Source organism: Fukomys damarensis, unplaced genomic scaffold (genome assembly GCF_012274545.1).
Source record: "Fukomys damarensis isolate Sample0158 unplaced genomic scaffold, DMR_v1.0_HiC HiC_scaffold_3, whole genome shotgun sequence".
In the NCBI taxonomy this organism is placed as follows: Eukaryota; Metazoa; Chordata; class Mammalia; order Rodentia; family Bathyergidae; genus Fukomys; species Fukomys damarensis.
Genome location: NW_022900915.1, coordinates 17,630,835 through 17,646,003, shown reverse-complemented (window position 1 = coordinate 17,646,003; position 15,169 = coordinate 17,630,835). Strand labels below are relative to the sequence as shown.

The 15,169-nt window shown below is 38.9% G+C and overlaps 1 protein-coding gene and 1 long non-coding RNA gene across 2 annotated transcripts in view; both read left to right on the top strand.

The window, feature by feature from the left end:
* Positions 1-15,169, top strand: part of Ube2d2 (ubiquitin conjugating enzyme E2 D2) — a 65,359-nt gene that overhangs the window by 47,820 nt on the left and 2,370 nt on the right. The window contains exons 5-8 of the mRNA XM_010613911.1: positions 5,190-5,221; positions 5,303-5,380; positions 5,469-5,574; positions 14,081-14,174. Coding sequence (XP_010612213.1) covers positions 5,190-5,221; positions 5,303-5,380; positions 5,469-5,574; positions 14,081-14,174 — 310 coding nt within the window. The remainder of the gene's footprint in view (positions 1-5,189; positions 5,222-5,302; positions 5,381-5,468; positions 5,575-14,080; positions 14,175-15,169) is intronic.
* Positions 6,971-13,480, top strand: LOC104855041. The gene is made up of 3 exons (XR_778288.3): positions 6,971-7,228; positions 7,316-7,413; positions 12,085-13,480. It is a non-coding gene; the product is annotated as an uncharacterized LOC104855041 (long non-coding RNA).

The window sequence follows — 15,169 nt, the reverse complement described above, 5'->3', positions numbered from 1 at the left end:
TTAGAAGAATGCTTGGCTGGACGTGGTGGCACACATCTATAATCCTAGTACTTGGCTGAGGCAGGAGGATCACCTTGAGTTCAAGGCCAGCCTGGGCTGTACAGACTCTGTCTCAAAAAAGAAAAAATGCTTGCTCAATCACATAAGGATGCAAAAAGCATAAATAGATAACTAAATTCTTTTTTGTTTTGTTTTGTTTTCTTTGAGACAGGTCTCACTGTGTAGTTGAGACTGACCTGAATGAAACTCACTATGTAGCCCAGGCTGGTCTCGAACTCACAGCAATCCTCCTGCCTCAGCCTCCTGAGTGCTGGGATTACAGGCGTGTGCCACCACATACAGCCTAAATTCATTTTCATCATATCACTTTTTTGTTATAACCTGTCAGAACTTAATCTCATGAAGAGAAAGAAACTTTAGCCAAATGAAATTTTTTAAATCCTTTTGCCTGTCCTAATACCTACTCAATGCCCTTAGAAGCATATTACTGATATTTAGTGTAAGAATAAGGTGGAGACCACTGCTTTATTTTATAATGTACAGATTTTAAAGTGTGTTAAATCTTTTTTCCACACCAGAGAGTAATTATTGAGCTCAGAACCTGACATGTAAATGCACATAACAACAGATTATAGCTTTGTTTGTATAACCAATGTAGTAGTGGGTGGGCTTTTGGTTTTTTGTTTTTTCTTTTTTTACTATTAAATTATTTTTGGGGTTGAGAGCATAGTTTACTGGTAGATTACTTGGCTAGCATGGCTTGGGGGGGCAGTATACATTTTTGTTTTCAGTAGCTCCTAAAAAATTAATCCTTAAATGAAAGGTGGTTTGTTTTTTTTTTTAAAAAAAAAAAGGTTGTGACTTTTTTTTTTTTATAAATGTGCATGTAAGGCCGGGCATTGTGGAGCACACCTGTAGTCTCAGCACTTAGGTGACTGAGGCAGGAGGATTGCTCTGAGTTCAAGGCCAGCCTGGGCCACATAGTGAGTACAAGACCAGCCTGATCTACATAGCAAGGCCTTGTCTCAAAAAAATGAAAAAGGGTCATGTAAATAGAGTGATATGTTAGGCTTATGAAGTGGACAAGAATTTATTCAGTAACTATTTCTGGAGTTCTTTTTACTTGGAACCTTTAGTGATTCTCAAACTATAAAACTATTGTGATTTGATGTAGGTTAGATAATCTTATCTCCTCCTCTCCTCTGTTGTGTTGTGTTTTGTTTTCCTTCCATTCTGGGGATTGAACCTAGTACTTTTACCCTGAGCTACACTCCCAAATGTTTTTTAGGCAGAGTCTTGTAAATTTCCCAGGTACACTGGAATTTGGGGTTCCTCTGCCTCATCTTCCCAGAGTGATGAGATAATAGGTGGTATGTTACTATCACCCTTGGCCCTCCTAATCTATATTTCCACTTAAGAGAGTTAGGAGTCTAGCAGGGTTCCAGAGGGAGACCTGTCAGTAATTCCATTAGGTATTCATATATTAAACAGTTTGACCAAATTTTTAAGATGTATGTATTCATTTGGTACTGATTATTAAATCCAAAGCCTGAAAATGGTAAGTCTGTTCTCTACCACTCATAACCCCAGCTCGCTTAAGTTTGAATTGTAGGTCTTCAGATGCTCTCATTAATTCATGTAATTGTTTTTCTCTGCCTCTTATTGGTTCTGTATATTTTGGGTCGTTTTTACTAGAGCAGAAAATGTAATTGGGTTCCTACATTAGCACTTTCTTCCTTTTCCCTCCTATTTTAAAGTTGATAACCCTCTCTATGTGTATTTGCTTAACAGTAAAGATAAAGTGTTACACTTTGAATGTGAATGGATTTTTACTTAGAGTTTTGATGCCAGTGATTGGGAGGGTATTTTGTTGGTTGGTTGGTTGGTTGGTTGGTACCAAGGATCAAACTCAGGTCCTTGCACTTGTGCTTGTGAGGCAGGCTGTGGAGCCACTGAACTAAATCCGGGCCCTGTTTGGTTTTTTGTTTTTGATACTGGGAATCAAACTCAGGTCCTTGTGCTTGCGAGGCAGGCACTGGAACCACTAAGCTAAATCCCCAGCCCTGGCTGGGCCCTGTTTGTTTTTGAGACAGGATCTTGCTGTGCAATTCAGGCTGGCCTTGAACTCACTTTGCAGCCCATGCTGACCTCAAAGTTACCAGTCCTCCTACCTTGGCTGCCTCCCAAGTGCTGTGATTATGGATGTGCACCACCACACCTTGATGCCAGTGAACTATGTTTAGTTTGTTTGTAATATTAAACAGATGAAGGCACAATATATGCATATTTGGAAATATCACAGTGAATCCCATTAATTTGTCTATCACCCCTCGTACTAGGGATTGAATTCAGGACCTTGCGCTTGCCAGGTAGGCGCAGCACCACTAAGCCACGTCCAGGCCCTATTTGTTTTTTGTTTTTTGTTTTTTGTTTTGTGGTTTTTTGGTTTTTTGAGCCAGGGTCTCACTGTGTAGTTGAGACTGACCTGGAACTCACTGTGCAGCCCAGGCTGGTCTTGAACTCACAGTGATCCTCCTGCCTCAGCCTCATGAGTGCTGGGATTACAAGGGTGCGCCACCACACCTAATTAGATTTTCTTAACAATTACATAAATCTGATACTAGTTATAGAAGAACTGAAAAAGCTGAGCGAAAAAGCTTATCAGTGTTCTAGGTCTTTCTAGTCATTTTTGTTTTTTGAAATAAAACCTGTATTGGTACATTTTAGATATACATAATGATAATACTCATCATAGGGAATTTGCACCCTATGATGTGTATGGTATATCTTGCCTCTTTCTAGTCATTTTTGTCTCCTCAAACTCACATTCCTCATCCTCCCATAGTCATATATAATCCCAGCACTCAGGAGGTTGAGGCAAGAAGATTGCCATAAATTAGAGGCTAGCTTGGTTTACATGGTGAGTTCAAGCCCAGGTTGAACAATTTTCCAAAATTTGAAAATGAAAATATACAAGGATTGATCTTTTTGTTTATTTATTTGCTTTTGTGTTTTGTTTTGTTTTGTTTTTTGAGACAGGGTCTCACTATGTAGTTCAGACTGACCTGAAACTCACTGTGTAGCCCAGGCTGGTCTCAAACTCACAGCAATCCTCCTGCCTCAGCCTCCCAAGTGCTAGAATTATAGGTGTGCACTACCACGGCTGATTTACAAGAATTGATTTTTGTTTTTGTTTTTTGAGACAGGATCTCACTATGTAGTTGAGACTGATCTGGAACTCACTATGTAGTCCAGGCTGGTCTCGAACTCATAGCAATCCTCCTGCCTCAGCCTCCCAAGTGCTGGGATTACAGGTGTGCACCACCATGCCTGGCTTAAGGATTGATCTTGAAAAGGCTAGAAAGATTAACTAAATGGTTAATGGAAAATTTAATTTTTAAAACTATTTCTGGGGCTAGGGATTCAGCTCAGTGGTACTGGGCCTGCCTTGCAAGCACAAGGTCCACAGTTTGATCCCTGGTGGTGGGGGTAGGCACATGGACAGAAGGGGACAAGATGGGACTATTTCTGTATTTTTATGATTTGAATGTTTTCTCATTTATTATTTTACCTGATACTTAGAATACTGAGTAAGAATGCAGTATAATTAATATCCTTCCAATTTCAGCCATTGATTTAGATTATATAAAAGGAGTAAGTAAAAGAACAAGACTGAAAACAGGCCCATTGCCTGGTTGGTCATCCTTTTGTTTGTGTCTTTAGCTTTGTTATAAGGGTTGTTAACTCTAGTTGTTTGTTTGTTTGTTTGTTGGTTGGTACTGGGGGACTGAGGACCTTGTGCTTGTGAAGCAGGTGGCAGCACCACTGAGCTAAATCACTGGCCCTAGTATGTTTTGTTTACTCAGATTATAAATGTATTTGTGACTGAAATAGAAGGAAGCTGTTTCCTTAAGCAAGACATTAAAGGCATTTCAGAGGATTTTTATTATGATTCAAGGACCAGTCTTTAGTGGCTCAGAATGGCTTTTTTTGCCTGGCATGATGGTACAGACCTGCCTGTAATCATAGCACTTGATAGGCTGAAGGCAAGAGGATCCTAAGTTCAAGGCTGACCTGGGCAGTTTATATTAAGGAAGTCTTGAAGGAACATTAGGACTTGGACTGACATCCCACTGGATGTTCACATGGCTTCTTAGTCTTCACATTTCTGCCTGTGTCAAGAATTGGCTGGTTTGGGATGTTTGGAATACAGTTCTAATGATAAATTTCCATAGTTTGCTCAGGTCCTAGGATGAATGCCAGGCAAACATGGTGCTGCTGAGCTATATACTTGGCCCTGTTTGTTCTGGGTTTTTGTGTTTTTTGGTTTTTTTTAATTTAGTTTATTGGTACATTTTAGGTATGCAATACAATGACATTCATCATTGGGAATTTTGATGTGTCTTGGTTCTAATTTTTTTCCCATTCTCCTATCCTCCCTTCAATCCCTCCACCCCTCCCTATTCACAGAGACTTTGTTTCCATTTTTCACTTTTTTCATATTTTTCCTTTCCCTTCTTTTCTTTCCCCTACCCCTCCCTGCTTGGTATTTACCCATGTGTGTCCTATTTATTTCACTCAAGAGCATGGCCTCATTTTGCATCCATTTAGCCATAAATGTCTCTAGTTTCTCATTCTTCATGGTTGAGTAATATTCCCGTTTTATTTTTAAAAAACCACATCTTTTTTTCCAGTCTCCAGTTGATGGGCAATTGGCCTGTTTCCAAGTTTGTTCTGGTTTTTGAGGCAAGGTCTCACTCTGCATTCCAGGCTGGCCTTGAACTCATTATGTAGTCTAGGCTGGCTTCAAACTGGTGATGATCCTCCTGCCTCACATGCTGGGATTACAGATGGGTGCACCCATGCCCAGCTCCAGGTACTTTTAAATTGAGCACCTTATCAGTGTTCTTGGTCTTTCTAGTCATTTTTGTTTTTTTAAGCAAAACCTGTATTGGTACATTTTAGATATACATAATGATAATACTCATCATAGGGAATTTGCACCTGTATATGGTATATCCTGCCTCTTTCTAGTCATTTTTGTCTCTTCAGACTCAGATTCCTCATCCTCCCACAGTCATTATCATACTGTTTATGAATGAACTTGACTACATGAAGGAATGTTAACAGTGGTATAGGAACAGTGTGAATAACTTATACATGGTGATTTTTTTCTTGTTCTTTTTCAGTGTTCCATTGGCAAGCTACAATAATGGGGCCAGTAAGTATTCAGGTTAATTTTAGAATAAAAAGCTTATGTCATTCATTCATTTTAATCCCCCCCTTTTTTTATCATTGACAGAATGACAGTCCCTATCAGGGTGGAGTATTTTTCTTGACAATTCATTTCCCAACAGATTACCCCTTCAAACCACCTAAGGTAATTGGTATATGACAATTTCTTTGAATGTACTGTGTGATACTAATAAACCAATTTTTAAAAGTTTGTATTTGTTTGTTTATTGTAGGTTGCATTCACAACAAGAATTTATCATCCAAATATTAACAGTAATGGCAGCATTTGTCTTGATATTCTACGGTCACAGTGGTCTCCAGCACTAACTATTTCAAAAGGTAATAGATCAGGTATTTGATATGAAACTGGCTTTGCAGTAAAGTTTGTTCTTTTCTGTTTTATTTTCTTTCTTTCTTTCTTTTTCTTTTTTTTTTTTTTTAATTGGGAATTGAGTCTGTGGTCTTCACACTGAGATACATCCCAGCCCCTTTTTGGGTTTTTTGGTGTTTTTTGTTTTGTTTTGAGACAGGGTCTCACTATGTAGTTGAGACTGACCTGGAACTCACTATGTAGCCCAGGCTGGCCTCAAACTCAGCAGCGATCTTCCTGCCTCAGCCTCCCAAGTGCTGGGATCACAGGCATGCACCACCATGTCACCTCCCAGTCCTTTTTATTTTGAGACAGGGTTTTGCTAAGTCACTAACTTGTCTGGTCTGGGCTCAAACTTTTGACCCTCCTTACTCAGCTTTTCAGAGTGCTGGGATCTCAGACATGTATCACCACACTTAAGTTCGTTTCAGTAGGAAAAATTTCTCCTAGTGAGAAATAGACTTTGTTGGGGGGGTATCCTGGATCAAACTCACGGTCTTGTGCAGGTGTCAGCACCACTGAGCTAAATCCCCAGTCCCCCCTACCGTGGTGGTGCATGCCTGTAATCCCAGTACTCCAGAGGCTGAGGCAGTGAGTTGAGAGCAGCCTGGGCTACATAATTCTAGATCAGTCTCAACTCTACCTAGTGAGACCCTGTCTCAAAAAAATCAAAATAAATAAATAAATAAATCCCCAGCCCCTAGACCTTTTTTTAAAAAAGCAGTTTCTCTTAAATCTGAAATAGAGCTCTAACACCTGGAAAGAATTGGATTTTCAAGTATGGGTATTTGTTGGTGTGGTGACTGACTAGTTTACTGTGCTACTCAAGAACAAGCAAGGGAAAAAAAAAGAACAAGCAGGAAGGTAGGCATTTGATATGAATGTCTTTTTAAGAGCAAAAAGTAGAGGGGCCAGGGATTTAGCTCAGTTGTGCCACCACCTGCCCAGTAAGCTTAAGGCCCTGAGTTCAGTTCCCTGTACAGGAGTGAGGGGTATTAAAAAGTAGAAACCAGATATAGTCCATGCCTGTAATCCCAGATGTTTGGGAGACTAAGACAGGAAAATCACAAGTGTGAGGCCAGCCTGGACAACTTAGCAAAATCCTATATCAAAGTAAAAAATGAGGGGGCCAGGGATTTAGCTCAGTGGTGTCACCCTCCTGCCTTACAAGTGTAAAGTCCCAAGTTCGTTCCCTGGTACCAAAAAAGAAACCCCCCCCAAAAAAATAAATAAATAAAAAATGAGGGCCAGGGATTTAGATCAGTGGCACCACGCCTGCTTTGCAAGCATAATAAGGTCCTGAGTTTGGTCCCCAATACCTAAAAAAATAAGAGAATCACTGGGGATATAACGCAGTGTGAGGCCCTGGGCTCAAACCCCATACTACACACACATGCATGTGCACACATACAGAAAAGTAGAAGGCAGTTACTTTTAATGAACATTGTCTTACATGTTGATTCAAAATGGTAGAACCCTTCAACATTTATTCTTTTATTTATTTATTTCGGTACCAGGGATCAAACTCAGGTCCTTGCGCTTGCAAGGCAGGCGGTGGAACCACTGAGCTAAATCTCCAGCCCCAGTGTTTATTCTCAGATGAAATCACAGGTGGATTAAAAAGTAAGCCATAAGGAACATTTTTTTTAAGTGAACATATATTTTTTAATGAACATATTAGAACTCAACTTTTTTTTTTGTTTTTTTCAGTTTAGACCTCAACTTTCTAATCTGAAAAGTGATGAAAGAAAAGAACACACTAGATGTACCTTCATAAAAACATGAAAGCAGTTGTTTAGAAGACTGAAGTATGATAATGGGCTATGTTTAAAATATGAAGGTCATAAGTCATGAAAGAGAATAATACCCAGATTCCAGTAGTTAAATGGACAAAAAGGAACCAAAGAATAAAAGAAAGCTGAAATAAATTCCCATTATTTCACTTTTATTTTTTATCTAACCAGCTGGTTATGTACATTGAAATGAACACTCATACACTATAAACAGAATTATAGATTTGATTTGTTTTTTTTGGTCTCGGGGATCAAACTCGGGACCTTGCGCTTGTGAGGCAGGCAGTGGAACCACTGAGCTAAATCCCCAGCCCAGAATTATACATTTGTAGATCCCAGGATGCTGCTTATATTGAGAGACTTAATCATCCATCCTTTTTCATCCAGTAATTCTAGTTTCATTTGTACTAAGAAAACAATAAAAAAGAAAAGATTTTTATGCAAGTACATTTCTGAGCATCCTTATTATCACTGAAAATTTAAAATTACTTAGAGGTCCAACAGCAGAAGTATATAGAAATCAGTTCTTGCTCACACATTTAAGAGTATTTTTTGGTTTTGTTTTTGTTTTGGTACCAGTCATCGAACTCAGGACCTTGTGTTTTTGAGGCAGGCACGGCACCACTGAGCTAAATCCCCAGCCCCATTTAAGAGTATTGATCCTTACAGCTAGTATGGGGAAATGCTAGGAGAAAAAAGAACCAAAATTGTATATATTGTAAGTTGAATTATTATAGAAAAGTATTTTAAATGGCTAGAAATAGACAAGGTAAGTTTTGTTAGTTGGGTATTGAATTTTGTTGTACTGTTTTGTTTTTTTAAGTCAGGGTGCTCAGGCTGGCTTGAGATTTTTGACAGTCCTAACCTCCCAGGTGCTGGGATATAGGTGTATGCCACTGTGCCTGGCTAGGGTTGTGAACTTTGGTGTATGAAAATTATTTTTCTACTTGTAATTTTATGGCTTCTTTAATGAATACATTCATTGTCTAGAAGCAGCGTAGTCTTAAGGTAAAGAAAAAAGAATGTAGATTCTGAGTTCAATTGCATATGTAAAGATTTCAGCTGTACCTCTTCTTTTACCTACCTGCCCCCAGAGGGATCGAACTCAGGACCTTGCACTGGCAAAGCAGGCACAGTGTCACTGAGCTCAATCCTCAGCCCCTGTATCTCTTATTGAATGAAACATGAGATATATTAGCTTTTGAATTCTTTAGTATTTTTCCTGTAGAATAGGGATGATAATATTTTGTTGTTACTATGAAGATAAAAGAAATAAAAATGTAGTTGACTAAATAAAAAAATAAAATGTAGTTAACTGATTCTTTATAAGTAATTTAATAACTGGTTTAAAGGCACAGTTGTCAAATGTGTTAGATATTTGTCATCTTGTAACTTGAATGTTAAAACTTAAATACTCTTTGGGCCAGGGATTTACCTTGATTATTCTGTGCTTGCCTTGCCAAGTACAAGGTCCCAAGTTTGATCTCCTGGTACCAAAAAAAAAAAAAAAAAAAAAAAAACACAATGGAAGAATATTTGTCTCTTTCTTAAGAAAATTGGACAGTTGAAGCATTTCAATCCCAAAGGTAATGAAAGCAAAAAAGGAAGATTTACATTCCCTTACATATTTTTTGCAGGGTTTAGATTTATTAAGAAAGGTAAAACTTACAGGGTAAAACATGTCTGCTATGCCAACACTTGTGGTATCAGTGGTTCTGCTGTCTTCCTCACAAGCACAAGGACCCAAGTTTGATCCTGGTACTAAAAAAAAAAAAAAAAAAAAAAGAAAAAAAAAAAAAAAAAAAAAAACCTTATATACTCTTACAATTAATTTTTTGGTTTGATTTGGGTTGTTTATTTGTTTGTTTATTTCCTGACAAGGTCTCACTGTGTAGTCCAGGTTGTCTGTGAACTTATTGGTATTCCTTCTGCCTTGGCCTCCCTAGTATTCGGATTACAATTATATCCCACCAAGCCTGGCAGTCTTTGTTTTCTTTAAAAAATTAAATTATGCCAGGTGTGGTGGTACATGCCTATAATCCCAACACTCAAGAGGCTGAGGCAGGAGGATCAACATGAGTTTGAGACCAGCCTGAACTACACAGGGAGACCCTGTCTTTAAAAAAACAAACAAACAAAAAACTCCACATCATTAAATCAAAATTTCTGGCCACTCACACGCCTGTAATCCCAGCATTTGGGAGGATGAGGCAGGAGGATCCCTGTGAGTTTTGAGACCAGACTGGGCTATATAGTGAGTTCCAGGTCAGTCTCAATTACATAGTGAGGCCCTGTCTCAACCCCCCCCATAAAATAATTTTTAAAATAAATAAATAATATAAAATTTCTTGCTGTTGCGGTATGTAATCTCAGCACTGACACAGGATTGCTTTCAGTTCAAGGCCAGTCTGAACTACAGGAGACCCTGTCTCAAAAACTAAAAAAAAATTTCTGAAGGCGTAGGCAAAAATAACAAGAGGATACTTTTTTGTGTTATTTTGTTTTGTTTTTGTTTATTGAGGTGGGATCTTAGCTACGTAGTCTAGGCTAGCCTTCAACTCAGATTCTTTTGTTTGTTTGTTTTTGTTTTGTTTTGTTTTTTTGTTTGGTTTTTGGTTTTTTGAGACAGGGTCTCACTATGTGTAGTTCAGACTGCTCTGGAACTCACTGTGTGCCCAGGCTGATCTCAACTTGCAGCAATCCTCCTGCTTCAACCTCCTGAGTGCTGGAATTACAGGCATGCTCCACCACGCCTGGCTCAACTCAGATTCTTGAGTGCTGGAATTATAGACATATGCCTTCACTCCTAGCCAGAAAAGTACATGTTAAAATTTTTTGAACAAAGAAGTGACCCTTTTTCTTTTCGAAGGTGCCTTTCTTTCTCAGAGGCTGCTTGAGGAAAGGTGTTTGTATACCTGGTCTTGTCATCACCTTGTCTGGTGTGGGTTGTCTTGGTTTCTCTTTGTTACCCAAGTGTCAGAAGAGACATAAATCTAATGGGACCAAGATAGCTGAAATTGTTACCATCTCTTTTTCTTCCCTCTCTCATGCCTACGGTTGCCTTCTCTGTGTGATGTTAATTATCCTTCAACATATACAGTTTGTCTTTTTTTTACAGTCTGTCTTCCAGGGTAATTTTGACCTGAATTCCCCTTTCCCATGGATTGAACCTTGGGGCTCCCACACACTATGCAAGTGCTGCACCACTGAGCTGGATCCCAGACCCCCTTTGAGAAGGGTTCTTGTCAGGTTGTCTAGGCTGCTCTTGAACTTGAGAGCCTAGGTGCCTAGCATTACCTTTTCTTTCCTTCTTTTTGATGATGTGAATTGAACCCAGGGGCTCATGCATCCTAAGCATGCACTTTACCACTGAATTCTTCCCACACCTCCCCCTACATTGAAAATATATGTTTTTTTGTTTTGTTTTGGTACCGGGGACTGAACTTGGGTCCTTGTGCTTGCAAGGCAGGCCACTGAACCGCTGAGCTAAATCCCCGGCCCTGAAAATATATGTTTAGGGACCTAAATATATAAAAAATGTAAAGACAGCAAGTAATTGTACTATAAAATCACTTGATTTGCATTTTTAGTATTGAAAATGACTCTTGGTTATGACACTAAAGAAAATAAGTATAAACAGCTGGGCGGTTGTGGTGCTGCCTGTAGTCCCAGCACTCAAGAGGCTGAGGCAGAAGGATTGCCATGATTTCGAGGCCAGCCTGAACTATACATTGGGACCCTGTCTCAAAAAAAAGTATAAACTGATGAAGAATGTATATGTGTAAAACTTTATTCAGTGAAGAGCCTGTACAATTTGTAGAAATAGAAGTTATTTATGTTTACAGATAAAGAAACCATAATAGATAATATAAGCCAACACCAGTTTTCCATGAATTGGAAAAATTCATGGAATCCGTTCACTAAGAATCTTTTCATCAAGTCTAATATCTAGTCCACTTTCCTTTCCTGGAAAAGCTATTTCTTTAAAAATTATCTTTGAGTTGGGATGTAGCTCTGTAGTAGAGCACTTTTTATGTTGAGACAAGGTCCAGCCTGGGCTTGAACTTGAGTCCTCCTGCCTCATCTGTGCACCACCACTCTTAAATAAATTTATGCTTTTGATTTTATGGGATTTTTGTTTTTTGTTTGAGACGGTCTCACTGTTTAATTCAGGCAGGCCTTGAACTCACTGTATAACCTAGGCTGGTCTCAAACTTGCAACATTCCTCCTGCTTCAGCCTCCTAAGGGCTGGGATTACAAGTGTGCACCACCACCCCCAGCTAAAGTTTCTTTATTATAAAGTAAGTAAAGAGAATTTGTGCATTTTTTTTCTTCTCAGTACTGGGACTCGAACTCAGGACCTTGCCCTTGCAAGGCAGCATAGTGAAGTAAAGGGAATTTGTAGTACGTACTGTCTTGGCAGTATTTCTAACGTTTTTTGTTTTGTTTTTTGAAGCAGGGCCTCCCTTTGTAATTCAGGCTGTCCCTGAACTTGCTATGATCCTCCTGCCTCAGCCTTCCTAGTGCTGGGATTACAGGCACATGCTACCACACCAAGCTTAGTATTTCTAACTGTAGATGACTTGTACTCTTGTTAATTTGATAGGTCAGAGAAGTGTCTTCTTTCTATAGTCAGTAACTTCATGGACATTCAGAAATCTGTAACTGCTTGTTGTCATTTTTAGGAAATACATGAGATCTTTCCTACTTGCTGTTAGAATGTTCTTCTGATATTGAACATCAGGTGATGGCACCTGAAAATGGGAAGAAAAGATGTTTGGGAATGCCATCTGCCAGAATTGTGGGCAACAGGAATGAAGGAAGAGTCAGAACATCTTTCCTGGTGTCCCCGCTACACACACACATATAATTATAAGGCAAGAAAATAGCATTTTTTGTTGCCAAGCTGAATGATAAAAGAACATGTCAACTTTTTATTCATCTCTTAGAAATCCTTGGTCTTTGTAGAATAGATTTGATAAGAAAATGAGTAAATCAGGCTGGGGATGTAGCTTAGTGGCACCGCACCTGCCTTGCAAGTGCAAGGTCCTGAGTTCGGGAGAAAAAAGAAAATGAGTAAATCCTTTTCCTCTTTAATTTGGTGTTTTTGTAGTACAGAAGGCTCAGTCTTTGCCTCTTGGTACAGAACATAAGTGAATTGAATTCTGAGCATCAGAACAGAAGGTTTTCAATTTATTTCATTATGTCAGAATCTCTTGAACTTAATGTAGCAACCTTGATCTCTGCTTTTGAATTCAGTAAATATGAGGTTAATGACAGATTTGAATGGAGGAAACTACGCTGTTGTGTTTTGTCTGCTGCATTCCACATTATCACTGGGAAAATGATTTAGATGAGATCTAAATCACTGAAAAGACTTCAAGAATTTAGTAGTAGTATATTGTATCCTCAGTCACAAAATCTCTGGCCATCCTCATGCAGAGGCAAGCAGTAGCCTTTATAGAAGATTTGGGCTGAATTCTTTTCAACTAAAAATGAAACAAAGTCATTGCTTCTTGAAACTGACATGGCACTGAGAAAACAGTGTTTGTTGGATCTCAAGATTGTCGTTTTTGCCAAAGATTAGTGGTAGTAGTTAGTGATGGTTGTCTTTGGAATTTTGAAAGCCATTTTCCCCTGAATTTGGGCTTCTGAAAATTAAATTTTACAGACTCTGATAAATGTTCTTGGTCTAAGAGTTGAAAGACTTGCTTTGTTTCTTTTCTTGTGGTACAAGGAATCAAACGTAGGGCTTCATGTGTCTTAGGCAGGCACTGTGCCACTGAGCTATACCCCTGGTACAAGATAACGGGTTTCCTAGTTCTATTCTATTTTCTGATTCCTGTTCCAGGGCCAGTGAACAAGTCCACTCACTGTGTCTGGGCCAGTTCTTTAGCAGTTAAGGCATAGGGAGTCAGTTACAGTCTTCTTACATGTGGCATAATCATGAAACTTTGAAAAAAGGAATCAGTTCTTACCTGGGATACTAAGATGTCATTCAGCATTAGTTTTCTGCTATTTGTTTTCTTTTCTTTTCTTCTAGTACCAGGGATCTAACTCAGGATCTTGTGTTTGCCAGGCAGGTGATGCCCACTGAGCTACATCCTTGGCCCTCTTTTTTTTCATTTTAATTTTTTTGTTGGCTAAATCTGAAATGTTTGAGATTTTTGTTTTATTTTGTTTTTTGGGACAGGGTCTTGTTATGTAGCCCAGGCTAACCTTGAACTCCTGGTCCTCTTGCATCAGCCTCTTGTACTGGGATTACAGGTGTGGCCTGTCACACCCAGATTGTTGGAGCTTCTTAAAATCTGATACTCGGCACTACTTTCTTTTGTTTTTTTTTGTTGTTGTTGTTGTTTTGTTTGGGGTTTTTTTGTTTTTTTTGTTTGTTGGGTTTTTTTGGTACTGGGGATTGAACTCTGGCCCTTGTGCTTGGGAGGCAGGCGGCAGAACCACTCAGCTAAATCCCCAGCCCTACTGGGCACTACTGTATAAATAATCCCATCCTCCTATACTAGGGGTCAATTCCAGGTTATTGTTCTGGTCAGGCAAGTGCTATACCACAGAGCTACATCCCCATATCTCTGTAGGTTCTTAGATTTTCTCATGTGTTGTCATCTCATATTTCTGTCAACCTTTGTTTTTTATCCTCTACTAACTTACACATTTTTTTCATCCTAGTACTCTTGTCCATCTGTTCTCTGTTGTGTGATCCCAATCCAGATGACCCTTTAGTGCCTGAGATTGCTCGGATCTACAAAACAGATAGAGAAAAGTAAGTATGGCCTCTAGATGACAAAGTGTTTATGGTGGGATAGAGATGTTTGTTTTAAATCTTAATCTAAGGACTTACTATGGGCCAGATGTTTAAAATTAAATCTTAATATACTCTTCCCCTAGGGTCAGGAAATGGAGTATGACTCCTACTATCCAGAAAACTTTTTGTGTGTGTGACAGGATCTCCCTATGTAGTCCAAGCTGACCTTAAATTCACTGCAATCCTCCTTTCTCAGCCTCCTAAGTGCTAAGATTACAGCCAAGCAAGAAAACTTTCTACTGAACATTTTCCACCAACTTTATGCCTTATGCGTTACTTTTTTGTTTTGTTTTTTATTTGTTTGTTTATTTTTAGGTATCAGGGATTGAACTCAGGACCTTGTACTTGTGAGGCAGGTGGCAGAATCACTAAGCTAAATCCCCAGCCCTATGCTTCACTTCTGACATGTAAAGCATTTTGCATCAAGTGCCCATTTGTCTTAAGTATTTATAAATCAATTTTTAAAAGAGAGGAGTAGCTGGGGATTTAGCTCAGTGGCACCACACCTGCCTGGCAAGCATAGAGTCCTAAGTTCAATCGCTGGTACCAATAAATAAATAAAATTAAAAATAGAGAAGTTCAGGGCATGGTGGTGCAGGCCTGTAATCCTATCACATAGGAGGCTGAGGCAGGAGATCAGCCTGCTGAAATACATAGCAAAGACCTTCTCTTAAAAAAAGAGAAGAGAAGAAAGAGAATTGTGGTTATAAAGGCTTACCAGAAGGTATACCCTAAGTTATTGTGGTAGTAAAGTTAAGCAGACCTTTCTTTTGCTTTTTTTGAGACGAAGTCTCACTATTCTAAGCTGGCTTCAAACCTGCCATGGTCCCCTGCCTCAGGCTCCCCAGTGTTGGGATTACAGACATGAGCCAACGACCTAGCACAGCAGAACTTTTCTGTATTTCTTTTCTTTTTTTTTTTTTTTTTTTTTTTTTTTTTTTTTTTTTTTTTTT